The sequence below is a fragment of the Oryzias latipes genome, chromosome 22, assembly GCF_002234675.1.
Source record: "Oryzias latipes chromosome 22, ASM223467v1".
Lineage (NCBI taxonomy): Eukaryota > Metazoa > Chordata > Actinopteri > Beloniformes > Adrianichthyidae > Oryzias > Oryzias latipes.
Window position 1 is genome coordinate 7,616,754 of NC_019880.2, and position 22,098 is coordinate 7,638,851.

Sequence of the window (22,098 nt, forward strand, 5' to 3'; positions counted from 1 at the left end):
TCAATGTGCCATGTACTGTATATGTATGAGCTAATGACCAAACATAATCAATCAACCAATGGTTTCATGTTTCATTGTTTCAAACATAAATCCAATCAATTAATAAATAATTATCCTAAGTCTACTATATCTCTGCTTAGATATCTGTTGTCTGTTAGTTTTATTTTTGTTTTGATTGCTTCAAATACCTCATTTCCAAATCCTAATTTTAAAATAGATTAGAAATTGCATTTCTAAAGCCATTTGTTATCTCTTTGTAGTCCAACCAGCATCAGTGTGTACACATGTTTAATATATAATTGTACGTCACATGTAATAATACACATCAACAACAATATTGGTAGTGAAATAGACTTTATTGAACAGCTGTGTGGAGCAGAGATCAGTGATGAGTGATTGATATTGAACATATCAAATACAGAACGTGACATTTTGACCCTTGCGACGTTTAAAGCCGATGGCACCTCTTGCTTCTGGATGCGGAACATCTGAAACAGATGTGTACCATAACAAAAGCACAACTTTGTTTGGTGGGACTGTTAAAGCACGCTGCAAAAATTACATTAAGAATAATAATGGTAAAAAAAAGAAAAAAACACCATTATTTGTTTGAATTAAAACAACAAACATCCTCAGTGTTACAGGAAAAAAATGAAAGCACACAAAGAATTAGGCAACTGGAACATTTCATTGTAAACTGTTCAGTGATAAAAGGTTCTCTGTGAATTGTCACATTATGACTTAGAAAATTAAAATATATATATATATACAAAAAAAGAGGATCAAATACATTTGAAGTGTGAGAATGGGGTTCTATCGGTGAGGAAGCCAAAGATGGAATATCAGTGAGGAGAGGAAAAGGAAGAACTATCACAAGCTTCTGCTGCAGACTTTTAGCACTGTGTCAGCAAACACGTTTGATACCAACCACCTCCGTTAATACAAGAAAGCACAAAGTGAGACGACTGAACAGGAAGAATCCATTTCAAAACGCCCCATTAGCTCAACAGACATTTGGATTATACCATTACAAGTTTGCTTTTTTCAGTGCAGTTTACTGAGCTGCTTCCTCTCCCCATAACATTATGCAATATTCTGTGTACTCAATGTAATCATAAATCAGGTTTAAGGGTTTCAAGTATACGTCAAAAAAGTTGGCACATATTTCTTAATGACATAAAACAAAAATATTCATCATCTTTATATCCTGCAGCCCACGAAGTGAGACAAACTAAATAAAAATGCTTTTTTTATTACTAATAATGTTTAGGTAACTTCAAATCTTGTACCAAATATAAACAAGCTAAAATCTGAGCGCAATGAAGAAGAAATAGAGTTTAATTTGATAAAGGAATGTTTTTGCAGTTAAAACTTTGGCTTAATAAATGCATTAATGGCAGGCCCAGAAAAACTAAAGAATAATCAGCAAAGTACACAAAAATAATACTTTATAATCAGAAACGAGTTGTTTCTCGTCTTAAAATCAGTCTAGTAACATTTCTCTCTGACCACATGAAAAAACTAAGTACACTGAGGGTTAAAACAACATCTGAATTTGTTTTGGCAAATAGAAACATGGGACATGTTGCTGCTAGTTTGTAGGAGCATTGCTTACCCCTCTTCCACCATTGTGCGTGATGCATCACCATCATTAGGAATGAATTGCAGTAGTGCAACAGCCCAAAAATATTAACATGTTAACAAATATTAATCATATCTCTCATAAAATGAAATAAAAGAACCTCTGGAATCCTCCTGTGCATCGACAGGCGACTGACAACTACCCCGAACCCACCCCTCACCAGGACCGGTTGGTTTTGGCAGTGGTTTAACACTTGTGCTTCATAGCGAGCTGCAGGGAAAATTTAGGGTGGGGAAAAGATAAAAGGAAAGCACAATAAGAACACTTCGTAGGCAGAAAAGAAAAGCTTCTAGAAGAGCTTTATTCCATAAACAAACATCATTTTAAAGCTCTAATGGGCTCTACATGAAATTCATTAAGGAAGGGGCTGGGACCACCGCTCTTGTCGGATAGCAGAACACACGGCACACTGTAAGCACGCTCCGTAGAACTGAAGTCCACGTGTCAACCAGGAGGGGGCAGCAGAGCAGCGCGGAGGACTTCAACGCTTTCATTCAAACTGAGCAGTGCAGTTAAACTGTCTGCTGTTACAAAGTGAGGTGCATAAATTAGATTGCAGAGACAAAGACTCAAGGTGACCCCTTTTAATGTACTGCAGATGCTGACTGCTGTACAGTGCAGACCAGCAGAGCATTCATGCCCACTTACACCAAGTAACTAGTGACGCACTAAAGTAAACTGCTGAATTTTTGGTCACAATAATCAGTCAAAGATGAAAACGTGAAGGCAAAAATCTGATTACATTTTTTTGTTGCTGCTGTGCTATGATATATAGGTAGTTAAATAACATTATTTAAAAAAACAAACCAACAGTCCTGTTTCAGGAATCTAAAAAAAATCAGCACCTTCACTAGTCCACTGAGATCAACAGAGGTAGGAGGGCTTTTTCCATGCCTCCAACAAAAAAGCCTTTCTTCATAATATTGTGCAAGAAAAACGAAAACTTCTTTAGCATGTAGTTTAAAAAAAAAGCTAATGGTTGTTAGTGAAATAGGAAAATCTGGAAAATAATTCTTCTTGGTGGGGGTTTCGGAGTCATTTTCAAGGCATTTTGCCTTGAGAAAAATAAAAACCATGTCTTTCAAAAGTCTTTCTCATTGCCTTAAGGTTAAAACATTTAAGAGAAGCAGGGAAATTGTGTCAGTTTATATTACTTTACATCATTTTCTTTAAAGACCCACTCAGATCAAAATTATGTTTTTAACAAGTTGTTGTGGTGTTTTTCTGATGATGAAGGAACATAAAATTGAATTCTTTATTGAAATTGTGAATTAGGAGCAGAGAAAAAGATGCAGCTGGAAAAAGCTTGTAGCTGTAACGTAGAAACTACATTCGGCTGGAGCTGATGCATCCACTTGTAGACGACTAGATCCATGTGTTATCTGAAAAGCTCTATTAATGCTCGGCATTTTTGTTGCATCAGGGTTATGAGGGGCAGCTAAGCTAGCAGGAAGGAGTGTAAACAAATGGCCGACGGGAAGTGGGGGCGGGCAACAGTTCCGACCACAACTCATGGGAAAATTTCTTATAAACTACTGCAACTCTGCAGAAACTATGACCTAGAAACCTAGAAAACAGTTTTTATTTTTTTTATTTTACATTTTTGGCTACAAAGAGTATAATCATAATTAAAAGACCACTGGAAATACTTTTACAATTGATCAAAAGATGATCAGAGTAAGACTTCAAGTTATCGTATTTAATATGGACCACAATTTATGTACAATTTACGTACATTTCCAAAATATTTACTTTTTTTAAATTCAGGAATGCAAAATGAAACCCCATTTGAGAATGAAGAAAACAGAATGTTTGCTGTAATGTTTATTGTTAGTTTTGCTAGAATTCTAATAAAAGTAACTTTTTCTGCATTACAGGAGGCGTATTCTAGATGGCGAGTCACAGCAAAACGTCAGAATGGATGTACCGGTATTGATCTCACTGTTGCGCCGCTTGTTTACATTTTGCCTTACCTTGTGTGCTGTGACAGCAAACTGTTCGGCGCTGTTCATCATGTCAGCAGTCCGCTCCTCAGCCCGACCTAATCGCTCGCCGCGCTCGTTCAGAGCTTGGCTGGCCTTCTGCACCGCGCTCGTCACGCTGTCTGCAGCCGAGTGCAGGATGCTGTTACCTGGAGATAAGTGGAGCCAAGAAAGGCGAAGGAAAGACAAAAGAGGAAGTGACAAAAGAGAGGAAGAAGTTGGAATTTCTCTGAGGAAATGGTAGATGCTAAGACCTGATTTCACAGTGGGGCGTCTGACATAACAGGGTTTAAGTGCAATGAGTGCCACTGCCCATTAGTTTAACTGACAGACAACAAACTCCTTGAAACACGAAATAGTTGCCACCTGGTAAACAGTGGGAGGATGATTAATGACTTTAACTCAAAGCTAATTTAATTCAAGAAAAGATCGAGTAAAATTAACCTTTTCCAAACTTGAAAAAAGGTGAAAACAACACAATTAGAGGAACATTTAATGCCTCCTTTCAGAAGACCTTTCAGAGAAGGAACCATTCGGCGCAGCCATTGTGCAGCTTTGAAGTCGGCCCTTTTATCACTCTCCTTTAAAAGCACCTTCTGATAAAAGGGGGTCCTTGTGACACCCTGAAGACCCAATGGTGGATAGAAGACATCTTCAGATAGCTGTGGCAGCCTGCCGGATGTTTTCTCCGACAAGCCATTAATCTGCCACATGTGGAGAGCACTGCTGAAGAGCCTCCTAACAACTACTGCTTTGCTTCAGTCTGCATGACCCTGTTCTAATTTTACTGAAAGGAAGGCCTTTTTTATGCCTTTGCCTACACACACATTGTGTTTCTCCAGAGGGGGACTTTCAGTCATGTATTGACTTTGAAGAGATGAAGCACAGCGGACAGGGTAAAGGTACTGAGCATATTAAGACCTGACAAGGCAGACTCTGTCATTCCCCACAGGAAACTGCAATAAAATACATGTATGTTCCTGAGCAATGAAGGTCATGTGTTGAGTGGCAGGTGGTTGGGAGGATTCAACTGCATTAGAATAAGTGACAGACAAAAAAGCCGCCAGCTGCTTGTTCTTTAGATGATCTGACACAAGAAAAAGTCAAAGCCATTCAGACACACCCGAGCTAAGCGCTCATCTTCACACCTACACATGAAAAGAAGGAAATTCGTCAAGACAAGTGGATCAGTGAGTCCATGAATCCCACAGCTGAAGTCAAACACATCTGGACGAATGAGGAGATCAACTTTTGACCTTCAGGGAGAAATGCCACGATCATCTATTAACAATGAAATAGAGTTCAAACACAGACAAAGCCGTTTTGCACAAATATATTCTCTTTTTTCCCCTTCTCACAGATTTCCCTTAAACTTTTGCTTCTCAAAAAAAAAAATAAAAACAAAAAAAAGCCCCGGAGTAGCACTCCCATCATCCACAGCAAACCCCCAACTCCCCTCCCCTCCACACCTTATACTCAGAACAAGAACATCTCCATTTATTTGTCCACCCACTCCTTTCCTTTCCTTCCAGCCTCTCCCGTCTGTTCTCAGAAATCAGTGGCAGGCTGTAATGTGGACTCCCCCGAGTGTAAGTACTGTAGAAATTTATTAGAGCGGTGCAGGGTGGAGATTTGTGGAGTTTTTGACCGTTTTCTCATTACAAGCTGGAAGAAACAGGTAGGAGTGATATATGGAGCCATCCCAGTGATTTGATCCCCGTGCTTTAGTGCCTCAACGTGAAAAGGAAGCAGAACAACAAAAGCCTACTTTAGGGGATAATTGATTTTAATAAAAGAAAAAAAAAATCGAAGGACTTCTTAAACTTTTTGCACAAAAAATGTTTTTTCATCAGGATAAATGTGTCCCCCCCCCCACCAAATCCAGTTATTGAAGTGACTAAATCCAACAATGTACAAGAATTTTGTTATCGTACTCTACGTGTTCGACAACAATGGAATCCGAGCAGAGTAGAGATGTTTTTGCTGGAAGAAAAATGTTCCAGAAAATGAAAGAAAACACAACCAGGATGTGAGACCCCCTCCCTCTATGCTGTAGATTTTAAACAGTCTGAACTGCTTCGGAGAAACTATCCTAATGGTTGTCAATCGAAGCAGCGTGACGATGACAGCTGTACCACATCAGACTACATGGAATTTTTGAGAACGAGTGGATGACTTCAGAAACAAGCACACCAACACAAAAGAGCCGAGTAACAAACATGATGTTTTTCATATTTTCATCCTGGCTGTGTGTCAGCATCAGTTTGTAAGGATAATGCTGTGGGCTGTTTATGCAGGAGATTAACTTCATTTATTCAACATTATCCATGTTTTAATAAAGGCATCTGCATAAAACTGTTTAAACCAGGCTGTTTTGTATCCCAAAAAGAAACTTCTGTTTTTGAATTTCAAAGCAAAAACACTTAAAAAAAATTAGACTAATTCACATTTTAAAATAGATTTATGATGTTTTAGCTCTGAGAGTCAACCAGGAGTATTTTTGTTTATGGCAATACTATTCTGTTTTGTTGTTTAGAAAATCTTTAAAGGAATTTGTTGAGTTATTAATATCTTTTCTTGTATTTTTGGTGGTCTGATGGCCAAAGCAGTTATACTTAAAGTATTTTTGTCAAAATACATTTACTGATCAAAGAGAATCTAAATAGGCATAAATGATTATCTTAAAGACGCACTTAATGAAAATGGAGTGTTTTTAACATGTTCTTGAGGCTTCTTTCTGATGATAGAAAACATTTAGGAAGAAAATTAGGCTTAAAACTGTATTTCTGCGTATTTCTTGAAATCGTTGCGAATCAGGAGCAGTAAGAAAAAATGCTGTTTTAAAAAAGATTGCATTTGTGATGTAAAAGAAAACGCAGGCCGGGCCACAAGCTACCTGCTCTGCTCCATTCTGATGCATCCAGTCAGATCAACTCCATTGAGTGTTTTAATTCTCAGAAAAAGACCCTTTTATTCAGTTGATCTTTTAGTTGATTTTAGTCCTTGCTTTACTACGCTTACTGTGTTTTGTTATATTATTATTATTCTATTTTATTACCTCTGTGTTTTATTTTGATTGTATTCTCCTTTCATAAAGCACTTTGTGATTCTTTCTGGGAAAAGTGCTATATAAATAAAGATATTCTGTTCTATTCTATACACGTACTTCTTGATTTTTCTCGTCCGAGCTGGCATTGGGCTCTAAACTGTATGGCTGGATGGCTCCAATATTGTTCGCCATTCAAGCTAACCTAATAATCTGACAACAAATTAGAGTGACATTTTGTATTTTATCATATTATAAATATATATATTTTTGTTTTAAAGAAAGAGTCCTCCACACATAATAAAGAAGCAGAAGTTCAACTTGGTTTAAGTCTCTAAAATGAGCAAATTCAACAACTTTACTCTTTTCCTTCATTAGAAAACTATTAATGTTTCAAGTAACAGTGGAACTCATTTGAAATAGATCATTTATAAAAATGTAATCTAAATGTAGATAAAATAGATCAAAAGATGTTTAACAGATATGACAGAAGCCTGCAGGCAGAGTTGTGATGTTGCAGCTGCAACTTAAGACGCTCCTACAATTTAATTAATGGAAATCTTGACATTACCAGTAGCTGAATAAGTGAGTGGAGGCTTCCCTCACACACACACACACACACACAGTTCATTCCTTCTGCAGCCAGCTACACAGCTACTTAAAAAAAAATCCAATCACTGTCCTCCTCATTCTTCCTGCAGTGTTTTTCCATTACAGTTCATTTAGTTTTCCATCTCCCTTTATTCCTGGGACATCACTTCACCAGGAAATGTACTGCATCAAGCAGCTCAACTCTGCTTGACTTTAGTTAAAAATTCAGTTCTTTCTTTGCATCCATTCACAACCTTGACTTGATGTCAGAATTATAAGGAATGTATAAAACCGACCAACTTCCTTAGCAACAAGAAACAATGCTCATACATGAATGAGCTGAAGTAAATGTCCCAGTTTGTGAATGGAAAACGCCCACCTGGTTTAGGTGTGCTCAGTCAATCAGAAACTGGCCTGATTAAATCCAGCTGATCAGCAGAGTTAGCTGCAAAATAAGCAGGGCGATACCCCACAAGGAACAGGGTTGGTGACCCCTGATCTAGAGGGACAAGATGATGAAAACTCCCAGATGGTCAAAGATGGCAACTGGGGTTCACTGCAAAAATATGCGTTGCTCGTTTAGTTGTCAAATCCAATTTTCAGATCATGAAAGAGCTGCAGTTTAATTTCTTTGCCCTTTTATTAATCACACTGGTAAACAGCAGCATCCTTAAGTTGATCAACTTTACCAAAGGTTTCCCATCATCTTGAATCAGGAATTGTGGAAAAACAGCAATGCATGTTAAGCTGATAACATTGTGTAAAACATTGTTTTTATTTTTTTTTCTTCACAATCATTCTTATAATCCACAAATACAACTTGCATATGATTCACAGACTGAATTCATCCATGCTTCAACCATTTTCAGAACCCTATGAATCCCTTTCAGGATCATAAGGCTGCTGGAGCAAACCCAGCTACTGTTGGGCAAAGACGGGGTACCCCCCCAAACAGATTGCCAGTCTGTGGCAGGGCAACACTCACACACTCACAAGAACTTCTTGGAGCAATTTATAGTCACCAATTTACCTATGAAACATGTTCTTGGACTATGGGAGGAAGCCAGAGAGCCCGGAGAAAATCCACACATTTACAGAGAGAACATACAAACTCCACAAACAAAGGTCCCAGCTGGGACTCGAACCAGGTCCTTCCCACTGTAAGGTAAGAGTACCACCGTGCAGCCCCAGACAATTAAAATGGAATGAACTGACTTTCTGTCTCACTTTGGGGAAATATTTTCTATTTGCTGCCTGTGTTTATAACAAAAACTCTTTCAGCAGTTACTGGAAATCGATCTTTTCACTATTAGTTCATCATAAGTGGGCTGCACGGTGGTGTAGTGGTTAGCAGTTTTGCCTCACAGCCAGATGACCTTGCTGTGAATGCTGGTTGTTGCATGTTCTCCCTGTGGATGTAAAGGTTTTCTCTGGGCGCTTCAGCTTCCTCCAACAGTCCAAAAACATGTCTTGTAGGTTAATTGGTGACTCTAAAGTCTCTTAGGTGTGAGTGTGTTCAGTTTTTTGTCTCTGTGGCCTACAGTGGACTGGCAGGCTGTTTAGGGCAAGGTTGTCAGAATCCTGGCCTCAAGGGCCGGTGTCCAACATGGTTTTTTCGTTATTGGCTAAACACACCTACTCCAGGTGTCATCAGCAGCAGATAAGGCAGGACTTCTGGAAAACCAGCATTAGGCTGGCCCTCGAAGCCTAGAGTTACCTCTCCCTGGTCTAGAGAGAACCTCACCAAACCGTAGCTGGATAGGTTTCAGCATCCCTGTAACCCCAAATGGGATTAAAGCAGATTTAGAAAATATATGGATGGATATGTTCATCAGAAGTGAAATACATTTTTTATTCAGCATATGCTTTTAGCTAGAGTTGCTCCATCAGCTATCATTTAGAAGTGTGATCAGTTAGCTCATTCTTTGCTGTTGAAAGAGGTTCTTCAAAAACTGGAGGGTTAAATTTGAACATTACGTCCTAAATGTACCATAAACTACTAAATATTCAGGAACAGCCACTTCTCTGTGGCTTTAATTAGCAGATAAAAGTCAGCATCACACAATAAATTAGGTTCCACAATTTCCATCATTTTCATCCTCACTAAGGTTACATGTTAACTTCCAGCAAGCAAGATATTCTAAAGATACCATAAGAGAAGTAGCACGTTATCAGTGTAATGCCTTGGGATGCCTAAGAGAGATTTATCTGAACAGTGTTTATCAGTGAAGGGGCCAGGTCAGAGAGCATGACTCACGTAACCTTTAGATAGACACTTAAAACCTCCATCAGCATGTGCTCAGCCTTCAAGCCATGAGGGAAATGTATCGTTGTGCTCATGGGAGCAGCGAGGAACTCCTAATCTTTACCTGACTGTCATTTAGGAGAACCACAAGAATCTGAAACTCGTAAAATTCACAAGAAGGTCTTTTTGAAATCTGATGTGTGAGAAGCTCAAAGTATTTCACTGATTTGTTTCCGTGCTTACCTTGTCTTAGAAGATGACCGTGATGTGACATAAATTCTTTCTTCATTCTGTTCAAATACACCTTGCAACGGAAAAAGACTGAATCTACTGCTTGGCTTTCTGTGATGAAAGAATATCAGAAGTCACTTTAAGATTTAGGCTGTCACACAATTGGATTTTCAAATTATTAGCTTTGGGATCACATTTTTGATTAATCACTCAAATAGGAGGATTTCATTAAAAACATGCAACTGTTCAAGTAGTTATTGTATATTTTTTTAGTTGTTGAGTAAAACAATCAAAAGGGGAACACTAGGTTAAAGGACCCTACACATCACTACTAAATCCGAGTCCCTGATTGGTCAAAGCGCCCGAAAACAGACTTTAAAACTAGAGTAGCAACACATAAACATTAGAGCTTGGAATGCAAAAGGCCAAAACGCGCATAGGCAAGCGTCTACATAGACTCTGCATTGGGAGCGGTCGCTTGAACGCACGTTTTGGAGCCCGGTGTGAGCATAGCATTAAAGTAAACTCTATTTTCAAGCCATTTTTCCATGAATTTGCACTTTCCCATTTTCCTGCATCAACAAGCACAAGGTTAAACAAATATATGACCAGTTCACGACCTTATTACACAACGCACCCCAGAAATGTTTTTTGTTATTTTAAGGGATAGGATTTTACATCACGATGATGAAAAAAAAAAATAACACTTTAATGCTTTATAAGGCCTTATTTTAGTTACAATTACATTTTTTCTCTTAATTTTTTTTAAAAATTACATTTAAGACTTTTCAGGATCTGCAGCGCCACCTTGTCACAATATAGACGGTCCAAAATGTATGCAACTTAATAAGGTGTCTTATTAAGAATTTAAAAAAAGGATTGTCCAAAATCCAAATATAGATTCTCCTTAAAAATGTTTAAAGGAATATGCTGATTTGAAGTACAGCATTATACCGCTGCAGCACCAGTTGTTATGTCTTCTTTTGGATTTCTTTTTACTTTTGTTTTTTAAAGGAGGTATAAAAGTGTTTGAGATATTCTATATTATTGTAATTTTAGTAAATGTATATCTAATATGCAGCCAACAGCCAGCTCGTTTCATTAACCTACAGCATAAATTGCTAGTTTCTCTACTAATCGGTCAGTGGAGAAGTGCAAGTGACAGGTAGTTCATTTCAAATTCAGAATTTCATAAAGACACCCTTCAAACTTGCACTGCAAAAAATAAACTTGAGTTGATCTAATAAAGGCTTGAATGCAGAAAGGCGGGAATCAATTTTTAGTCTTTTGTGTTTGGACAATGTGCAGAAATCCTTCTACTCCCTCAGCTGCTATTGAGTGGTTCAATTCTGGCTGGCCAAGTAAGAAGATTTGCAGAAAGAGTCTCCCACAGTTATTGTCCCACACCTGAGCAGCGTCATGATTTTTGTTTTGCACTGGTGTGAGACTTAAACTGAAGGGGACAGTAGTCGCGGCGGTTCGGCCTCCTCATTTTCTCTCCCTCCTTTAGTTCTTGAAAATCAGATAGAGACCTACTCTTTTATATTGCAGGCATGTCTGCAACACAAATCTAATAGGAGTCATTTTAGTCAGTTAAAAGAATGCTACAGGGTGTAATAACTGATGATTGTTTTTGCTGCAGGCGGTCAGTTAATGTGCAGTATTTGCGTTAATAACCCATTCTACTTTTAAAAGCCCCAGTTAGGGCGCTCTTCTGGGAAACGGCTACCTTCCCACACATTAAGACTATAAAATGCAACAGGGTCAGCTGAAGATTGTTAAATATGGGCCAAGTTCCTCGACGTAGGAGGGAGGTCAAGTCAACGTCATGCAAGGTTGAGAAAAAGTGGCAGCTTTAGCATCAACGAACAGATCGAGGGTTCCCACATATGCAGCGAAAAATAGACGTAAAAGTAACCACAGCACTAAAGGTTGTAGTGGTATTTTTGTTTCAATAAGTGGTTTAGATGTAGCACAAATGTAACAGATAGGAACCAAGCAGGGGGGAGTTTAAATCCATCCATAATTACATAAACTATACAGCAAGCTGGATAATGCTTGGACACCCGGGACTCAACAGATCAATAGCCGATTAACTCACAGAGGATTCTGCTGCAAACCCATAATCATAATCACCCCCTAGGACAGAAAAACCTTTGCCTTTCTCTTTAATCAACCTTTTGGTAGCTGATAATGCTGCCAACACAGCCGTCACAACCTTCAATGCTAAAAAAGCCGGTTTGGTCAGATGAAAGGCCAACCCTGAATTCTTGGAACCCTTATTATGGCATTAAATTAAAATCAAGTATTTAATGATTTCGCTTTTTTTCTTATGTGAACAAGAAAATAACATTAATAGTTACTGTTTTTTTTTTTAGAAGTACAAGCCCCTCTAGTTCCGATAACAAATACAAATAAACCTGTACCTTTTGTTTGGCTGTTGATTTGATGTCAGAAGCCTGCAGGCCGGTAGAAATTTAAAACACGGGTAGCACTTGGCCCACGAACCAGACTTTGGACATGTCTGTCCTAGATCAAAAACTAGCAGATGCCACAGTCTTGTTTCACCCTTTAGAAAAGTTAAATTCTCCTCTGTGTCTTTGTAACTTTCTCATATGATTTAAATAACTGATTCTTTGCTTCTTGAGTATTAAAATTCATGAAAATATAAGGGGAAGATAGTGTTTTATTCTAATTTTTAAAAGAAATTTCTCTTGACAGGAGCAAATATGAACTCCCTCACCAATAAGACATCCTGTGCTGCATCTGCTGCAGCAAATGTTCTTCAATAAAAACTGTCAAAGTAAAAAAAGGTATTTTCTTTTGTTACATGTAAGTTTACTTTAGTGAATTGTCATCCTTTTTCCAACTTACTAATATGACATCATTGGTTTACGATGCATTAAATAAGTATGTAAGTACATGTTTTTCTCGTTTACACTCCTGACATAACTTAAAAATGAAACTTTTAACCAATATTTTGCTGAGTATTTTAAACTAGTATATTCTAGAGGAATAGTAAATCACACAAGGTCTCGTGATTCAATGTCAACGGCATATTAAACAAAAAACTTTGTTGTTGGGAGAATCTCAGCCATAAATCCATAAATCTTTCAAACTAATTTTAAATCAGGACTTACTAAAATACCCTACTTTTAAAATGGGTAAAAGAGGCCCCAGAGCCTCAGGTTGCAGACCCCTGTGCTAGCTTATAGATCAGTATATGTAGATGTTTAGCTGAATTTAAAAAAAAACGGACAAAAGTTTTTTTTTCTTTTCAGTTTTACTGGATATGAGTAGGATAAATAAAGTAGTGGTTTAGTTATTTCAAATGAAGGAAAACCATCAAACATCAGCTACACATTGAAAAAGGCTCACATCAAATTTTAGAGAAACTTATGATTTAACAGTGTTTTTATGTGCTGTAAAGGCAGATCATCTTTGTCATGTAATATAGGTCAAAATGGATAAATTATGGTGAACAGCCTCTTTGACATCACTTCAGCAGAGCAGGGACAATATGCTGTGTACCAGAATTGAGCATACATATTCATACGCGCCAGGTGCTGCTTGTCATCATGCATAATTGCATTCAGACAGGCTCACGGCACAGTGCGACAGCAGTGAGCCTTTAGAGTTACTGCAGAGTTACTGCATTCTCACCAGATTTCAGAAGAAACAATGCTCAGATGATTGCTTTACATTTTCATGGCGCCTTACCTCCAAGCAGTTTAGCTTGACAGTTGACAAACTCGGGTTTCTTCTCTGAGCAGTAACGTTGGCAGGAGTAGTGGAGAACCTGAATAAAGGTGCACTTATCTCCTGCTGAAGAGGCGACCCACTGGTCCACAGTGTTATCAAAGCTGAGGTCAAACTCTGGACAGTCCTTAGGGAGAATAAAGAAATACACAATACAAATAGAAGTAAGAGGAAACCAATTAAAAGCTGTCAAAATGTTTTAAAGTCAACCTACTTTGCTAGAGTCCATGCCATTGACCTGCTGTAGCTGATCAATCGTCCACTGTGACCTTTTTACAAAATCAGATTGTCCGTAGAACTGCTTTACTTTAGTGATGGATACGCGGAACGGTTTCTTTTCGGTCACTGTGGAAAAAAATATCAAACGAAACAGATTGTTTTTGAGATTTTGATGAAGCAACTACAAATCATGAAGTCTGATTAGTTATTCAAATGATATTCGTACTGTTGTCTAATAACACACACTTCATTAAAAGGGAGATATGACGAGCAAAAGTCACAAGCTTTGAAGCTTTGTTCCTCAGGCAGCAGAAACAAAGAGACCATCAACAACAAACACTTCACCTGTTACCAACAGCAACAAAGAACATCATAGAAAATACTAAGAAGTAAATACACCAAACCAGCCTGAAAGGAAACAACATGATCATAATAGTTACAACAGCAGCTGAATATTTCCCTTGTATTGTTGTAGTAAAAAGTAATTCTTAAAAATAAAATAAAAAAAATAAAATTGCTGACAAAGTCCCTGTAATGAAACTTCTATAAATCCAATCCACAAAAATCAGTGGAGATTGATTACTTCTAGCAGTTGATTATTAATAAATGACAGTCTATTTTGCATGGTTTATTAAATTGCAGATATTGAACAGATACCGCTCAGTTTTAATTTACGTCGCATACAATAAGCATTGAGCCGTTTTACAATTTTGTCAATTTTAATAAAAGAAACCTCATAACGAGTCACAAAAATGGATTATTGAGTATGTGAGAGACACCTCAAGGTCATAAATCTAAATTCATAAAAAAGGTATAATCCAGCTGCTCCAAGCCATGAATTCAATTTCATATTTGTGTTTATTGTAAAATACAAGCAGAGGTTTTCATTAGTACAGGAGTATGAATGATGTGGAAAGCTGGCACTTCTCTCAGTATTCAGAAATATTTCTAATAGAATGTTAGAATACAAATGGCAATTTACTTAAACCCATATTGTTCATTGATGCATTTGCGACTTTTTGTGGCTATCTTCATTTTGCTGTTGTAGTCAAATTAACAGAGGAAAAGCTTTTGCCATGGTATCACAAGACGAAAGAAACCAGCCTCTACTGTGATCCCTCGCCATACCACGGTTCATCCTTTGCTGTCTCACATTTTCGTGGTTTTTTTTGTTCAGTTTCACATGCTTTATTAGTTTTACAGTGAACTGTGTTCTGCGTCCTTATTGGCTGTAGACCATTATCAATCCTTCCCCTCCTTCCTGTAAAATACATTCAGCTGGACACATTTACATAAATCTTAAATTAGGAGAGGATCTTTGTTGTCATTCTGTAATACTGACCCTTCTTTCTCTGTCAAGATTTAAAGCTTTGAGAGTTTAAACAAGAAAGAAAAGTGCAAAAATGTTGGTTTATGTCAGAGAAAATTGAATAAAGTGTGTATACCAGATTGTGTACCAGATTTAGGAACTCTTTCTTTCCCTCTGCCATCAGACTCCTTAACAGCTGACTAGAGTCTGGAAAAACAAACTGCACCTTTGCTTGTCCTAATTGTTGCTATTGTCATTGTCACTTTTGCACATTTGCACTTTTAGAACTGCCACTCGACATCTTGTGTTTTTGTGTGTATGATGTGAGTGAATTGTTTTGTTTCCTCTATACTTTTGGCATTTGGAGCAGACAGCAAAGAAAGAATTTAATTGTGCAGGGAAACCCGTTTCTTTACTGTGCATATGATAAAAACCCTTTGAATCTTGAATTGAGGGGATTCATGGACTTCATCAATTTTGCATCATTTTTTGAACAAAACTCCTGTGATTAATTGAAGTATTGAGCCTAACGTATTTTAACAAAGCAAAGCGACAAAATGTATCTTTTTTTTTTTTTAGAAAACATAAAAACAAAAGGAAATTATTTACATAACAAACATAGCCAAGGCAAAAAAGAAAAAAGAAATGGAAGGCCTTTTCTAAGTATCTGATGCCAGTGATTGGTTTGATCCATAAAAAGGCTGCTTAAAGACCCACTCACATGAAGGGGGTGTTTTTGGCATTTTTCTGATAATGGATGTCTTAAGACCTAACATCATGATTTGGGTTAAATTACCACAGTAGTTAATTCTGCTTAACTGAGGCCCTGTGACTGCATGTGTAGAGGCTCAGCTCAAACATTAGCTCGGGTCTTAAGAGGTAAAAGAAGTAAAGCTGAAAATTGCATTTCTGAGTAAAAAGCTGGTATTTGTTATGTAGAAAATGTGCTGGCTCCCTGCTCTGCTCCATTCGGATGCATCCACTTGCAGACAAACAGATCCATGTTTGTCTTCGTTTTCCTCAACTGACATTTGGCTCAAAATTGTACAGCTGGATAGCCGCTCTGCAGAAACTATGCCCTAGAAAACAACAGATTTTGTTTTTAATTTTGGCTAAAAACAGTATATTTTTTAAACAAAAAGACCACTGGGAACGCTTTTAAAATAGATCAAGGATTGATCGGTCTTAACACACATTTTTCTACTTGGTTTCTCATGCTCTGATGGTGACACGCTCACCTTATAATCTATAAATCCCATGTTGGGCTTGGCCATATTTCAGAACTGCAGTTTGAAGAAAAGCTCAGTCTGGAAACTTCACAGAAGGTAAAACATCACCAGAGACCCCTCCCACAGGAGGCTTTTACCCTCAAGGAAATATTATGACAGTTGTGGGGAATGAAACTATTCTTGTTTGAAACAAGTATGAAGGAGACCACCCACATGTGCACAACGTAATAATGTTAAACCCTTTAAGAAAACAGGAAGATCGCAACTGAAACAGATCTTTATCAGAAATTAAACCAAAACTGCAAAAAGCGTAACCATTCTAACTCAGAGAAAAAGGACACAAATTCCAACTTCAGTATTAATATTAAGGCCATATCACACAGACATTACGCATATTTTGTGCATATTGCACGGATGAAAATTGATCACATGTAAATAAACAAGGAAAAAGCGAGAAATTTATCACGAATGAACCATGTTATAAGCACGGAAGAAGTATGAATAAACCACACAGAGCAAGTAAATCAACGTAGACCATGAACCATGTGAGATTATTGCGCTCTTTATATGCAATTCATTAGTTATTCGTGCACCAATTAAGTCATTTTAATGGGATATTTGCATATAACATTAAGTTCTTTCATATTGTCTACGCAATATAAAGGTCATACATCGGTGGTACATGCGTGGAAAAGTCCATTACACATACGTGGACATCTGTGGAAAGTTCGTGGAAAGCCATAAATTTCCTTATGCATCCTGCGCAATTGCGTAAGAATTATATGCGTATAAATTGCATAAAATACGCAAACACTGCGTAATTCTCAATAGCCCAAAGATTTTGAACAACTCAATATCGAATTCACAAAAAGACCCGTTGGCCGAAACCCTCAACGGACATCTCTGCCCATTGATGAATGCAAGAAACACTTATGAATGACGTTTATCACAACAGACGAAAATTTCATTCATGGGAAATCTGCAAAATGTACTTAGTGGCTTTGTGACACGGCCATCGTGTTATTCATAAATGATCTTTTTATCTTTTATTTTTATATTATTTTTTTTATTTTATTTTGTCTTATGTTATCAATCACATCCATTATAATGCCTGGAAGTAAAAAAAAAAAGAAAGAAAAGGTTAAAGACAAAAATGTTGTTGGACGAGCTGCAAGCCTTATATTCACATACTGTATATTCTCCATTTGTACCAAAGCAATGTTCCCAGAAAACCTATTATGTTCACTTCAAATAAACTTAAAAGAGGAAAAACTAAAGCAGAAAAAAAGCTAAAACATTTACTTTTGACTACTCAGCTCTTTGTAATTACCTATAATTGGTTTCCAGCTTATTTAAAGTTTATGAGCAAAATGATTTTCTGCTAAGCAGAGTGTAAGCACATTCATTTGAAAGACAAAAACAGTTTTAAGATAAAAGTCAAACATGTTTTTATTTGTTTGTTTACTGAACTGCATCCAAATCTGTAATTATATGAAAATTGTCCCTTCTGTACAAAAGCCTTAGCGTGCCAATCTTCAGAAAAAAGCTCCCACTGCACTGAACCGCATTCTGGCCTGCAATGCTACTCTGAAACAATCATCTACAGTCTATTCATCACTTGGAAACATAGTGGCTTCTGTTTGCAGTCGTCTCATGCAGCATACTGCCAATGCAGTGACAAGGCACCAGTGGTAAAAAGGGTATGCGTTTCACATGATATACAGCAGCTGTTGAGAGTTACACACTATTTGTGGTGCAGATACCAGGAGCCTAACAACAATGACAAAAACTTGGCTCCACCAGGCTTTTGCAGACTTTGCAGCAGTAAATGAATCCATTTCTCCCACTTATTACCATTGTTACAGTGCTTCGATCCTGGCACAAGTAAGTAATGCTGTAATTATAGTCTAATGAACTATTCTAATAGACTGAAAATCAACATAAAATGTAACTTTGCATATTTTAAATGTCTGGTAGAGGGTTCATAAATGGATTAACTGAAATCTTTACCAAGAAACATGATATTGATTCACCAAATCTATAATTGATTTTAATTTAAACAGCAGTTGCACATTAAAAAAGGCTCACATTGGGGGGGTTTCAGTTAGTTTTTATTTGCTAGAAATCGTGTGGTTTTGGTTCAATTCAAGTCTTTAGATCAGCTTGCATATTTAAACTAAACTAAAACTAAACTAAAATGGTTTTAAAATAAGAGTCTGACAAAAAGAAATCCATATTTAATCAAAATCAAAAAGAAATGTCAACATATAAACTTAAAATCACAATTTTTTTCAGTATATTATGGCAGGTGTACTCAGCCATAGAAGCTCTCAGACCAGCACTGACATACAAATGATTATAATTTTTGTTGATTTATAACACCAACACACAGATGTGTCTCTTTTCTTGACTAAATTGAGCTCAATATCTTATAAAAACAAAACAAAAAACTGGACAAGTACTCAATGTCACAAAGAGAATATGCTTTTTTTTTAGCACTACAGAAGAATTGATAAGAACCCCATTACTGATGAGGCCAAACAACTCATTTTCTTTAAAACCAGTAAAGTATTCTCAGGGGTTAGGGACCAGAAACACCCGCCAACACACCAAATCAGAGAGCTCACACACTGATGTTCTTCTTTCCCGACCCTGTGGCCGAAGAAAGTTTGTCACCGATCCTTATTTATCAAAAATCTTTCTGAAATATTTCTGATACTTTGTAAAACATTGAAAGAACACTGGGATATCGCTCAACAGTTTTTGTTATTCAGAGCAACAGACTGTAGTGTGCTGTATAATGAACATTAGGAGTCTCACTCTGTCTCTTTGTGCCTTAAAACTAGGAGCCCATGCTTCCTCCTTCATCAGTTAAGGGTGAGATGGCATCTTCTTCCAGAACAGGGTGGTTTCATTAATATTAAACACCTGCTCCGGATGATAATTAGTCTCCTCGATCATCTTTGTAGCATTCCAGCCGGACTTGTTTCAGACGATGGACTCAATGATAGTAACTGATGGACTATGATGGGGTATTCCAACCCATTTATTTACTTCACAGTCATAGTCACACCGTAAGAGCTGAAGAAAAGCATAACAACAAACTTACAATAATTCCTTTTTGATAAATAATCATTCTTTACCTCAGCTAGCAGCGTTAGATTATTGGATAACTTCAAACAGAAACATCTTTTGTTATTTTACACAAAACAAATTGAAAATAATCACAAAATGTGTACATTAAACATAACTAAAAATCATACCTGTTCGCTAGGGCTGCACGATATGAAGAAAACTCGCGATATGCGATATTAGTAATTACCGTAATTTCCGGACTACAAGCCGCTACTTTTTTCCTGCGATTACAACCCTGTGGTTTATTCAGTGACGCGGCTAATTTATGGATTTAATTGGCGGCCGCCATGTACGTACTTTCGAACTCAGTGAATAGTTTGAATTCTTTATCTAACACCAAGCACAAGGCATTTATATTCAACACACCTCTAAGCAGCCAAACAGCAGGGACTTGACTTCAGGTCTTAGACACTTCAGTCATGGTTCGACAAAATGAAACACGCATGCCCGGCCGCATCCCAGAATCCTTTGGTGCCATTAGACCCAACGTGCACCAGATCGCCGCTACAATATGATGAAGCTTTCAAGTTAAAAGCAATCGTTAAAAGCAGCGTAAAAAAGTCCACCGTCACCAACGGATTTGGAAAAGCCGGTTTGCTGCGTGACTGAGAGAACAGCGCATGGAGTGAATTTACACTCCATTTACGGTTTCTAACGAAACCGTAAAAGCGGAATTTTGCTTTGAAAAACTCACAGCCTCCGTGTGAGCTGGAGACATCTTCTCCTCCTGCTGATTGAGCTGCGGGGCCGATGGCAGTCTGAAGGCTCCCACACGTAACAACGCACCCGCCCCTCATACATAAAATGTACAGTATTAAGTCCGATTGCTTTGCACAGACACGATTTGCTTCTTCCACCGGCGCAGCGGGGACGAAGTGCTCCTCCTTGAAGCTGCCCTGGCCAGAGGTGTCGGAGTAGATAGGAAGGGGAGACAAGGAGCGCGCGGGGCGGGAGCGGAGCGCAGAGGCATCCGCGGAGTGCAGAGGCTTCTGAATTCTGACGCACGCGCCGCACTGAGGCGCGCGTATCACGCTGAGGCGCGCGCTTTTCAGTCGCCGCTGCTGTATTTTACCGGTGTGTTTTTTAACCAGCCCTGTTACTCCCATAACGCTGCCGCGACACAAGCGGAAGGAGAGCTGTACCCGTTCACCCCTCCATGCACTGCTGATACTTGCTCATTCTTAAACACGTACAACAGAATGGCGAGCCGGGCATTGGCCCCGCCTTTAGCCCCTAAGACTCATGGGAAATGTGGAATCGCGGATGTAAATTTCCTCATCGTAACTGAGGGATGTAATGTTGATTATATGGTTACTGTTTGTAATTTTATGTATGATACCTAGATTGTCAATAAGTAAAAAAAAATGAAATAAAAACACCATAACTGAGGAACTTGTGAACAGAATAGAGGTCCATGCTGTTTGTCAGATGTCGATACACTCAAATACATGAGCCAGAGGCAATGCTGGCACCACCCACAATGTGCTAATGATTTGCACTCACTCTGGGATGCTGGCCGTGATCTGTCAGGATGACAATATCGCCTAACACAGGGGTGGGCAATTCCAGGCCTCGAGGGCCGGTGTGTCTGCATGATTTCCAGATAGTCTTGCCCTACTCATGGCTGATTACCTGCTTCAGGTGTGTCCAGCCAATAATCTTGTCCTACTCATGGCTGATTACCTACTTCAGGTGTGTCCAGCCAATTAGAACATGCCAGAGCAGGGTATGCTGGAAAACATGCAGGAATGCGGCCCTCAGTGCCCACGTCTGGCCTAACACATGCGCGGCTTGTACTCTGACGCGGCTTGTGTATGTATAAAACTAATTAAACACATGAAAATGGGTGGGTGCGGCTTGTAATCGGGTGCGCTTTGTAGTCCGGAATTTACGGTAATATTGCGATAACGATATAATTTGCGGTATATAAACAATTAGCAAAACAACCAAAAATATTATTCCCATTCCATTACAACAGCTTAAAAATTATACTACAAATGACCCTTGTTGACGTAGGAGGCGAACATACAACATAATAGGGCGCCATCCGATTAGTTAACAACGTGAAGGGGTCCATCTGATTGGTCAAATGCAGAAAGGGATTCTTTCAATCCATTAAACACTTCAAGCTGCCATAAGATTGTTTGGCCACATCTAAGGTAACCATTTATTGCAAATTTGCTGTCTTTTGCGATATGCATATTGCACAGCTTGATATTGCGATAACGATAAATTTGCGGTATATTGTGCAGGCCTACTGTTCGCCTTGCAGCTAGATGCCAAAAACACATTACAGCTTTACACAGTTATCCGTCCGTTTTTTGTCTGTTTCCTTTGTTGCCGTAGCGTCAGCTGTTAACCGTTTTTTTGTTTCTGTTAAACTGACACAGGGATTTCACAGAAATAGGTGGGACCTTCACAATAAAAGTCTTCAAAACACATTACAAATATTAACACTGTTTTTCATAATGTTCTTTTACATCTTAAAAATAATTCTTTTGAAATTAAGGGCATCTTCAATCAAAGGAAATGTTAAACAATAATAAGAAAACAAGTAAAATGGGTCTTTTACAATCTTCCTCAACGTATCAGGATATTTTCCGCCTGCTTCTGAGTCAGCTGATGCCATGTCTCTATGCAGAGGCACAAACTTTGGTTATAGCAATAATTCGGGAACCGGTGGAACCAGCTGTAAAATATTTCTCAGCAA

At 38.1% G+C, this 22,098-nt stretch overlaps 1 protein-coding gene across 2 annotated transcripts in view; it reads right to left on the reverse strand.

The window, feature by feature from the left end:
* Positions 1-337: 337 nt before the first annotated feature.
* The window catches only part of stxbp6 (syntaxin binding protein 6), a 65,193-nt gene continuing 43,432 nt past the window's right edge, over positions 338-22,098 (reverse strand). The window contains exons 3-7 of one of the 2 annotated variants that reach the window (XM_020713450.2): positions 13,711-13,841; positions 13,458-13,623; positions 9,750-9,848; positions 3,616-3,773; positions 338-1,852 (exon numbers count right to left, since the gene is read on the reverse strand). In XM_020713450.2, the coding sequence (XP_020569109.1) occupies positions 1,829-1,852; positions 3,616-3,773; positions 9,750-9,848; positions 13,458-13,623; positions 13,711-13,841 (578 nt within the window). In that variant the 3' untranslated portion in view covers positions 338-1,828. The remainder of the gene's footprint in view (positions 1,853-3,615; positions 3,774-9,749; positions 9,849-13,457; positions 13,624-13,710; positions 13,842-22,098) is intronic. The other variant, XM_004082197.4, reaches the window with a different exon arrangement.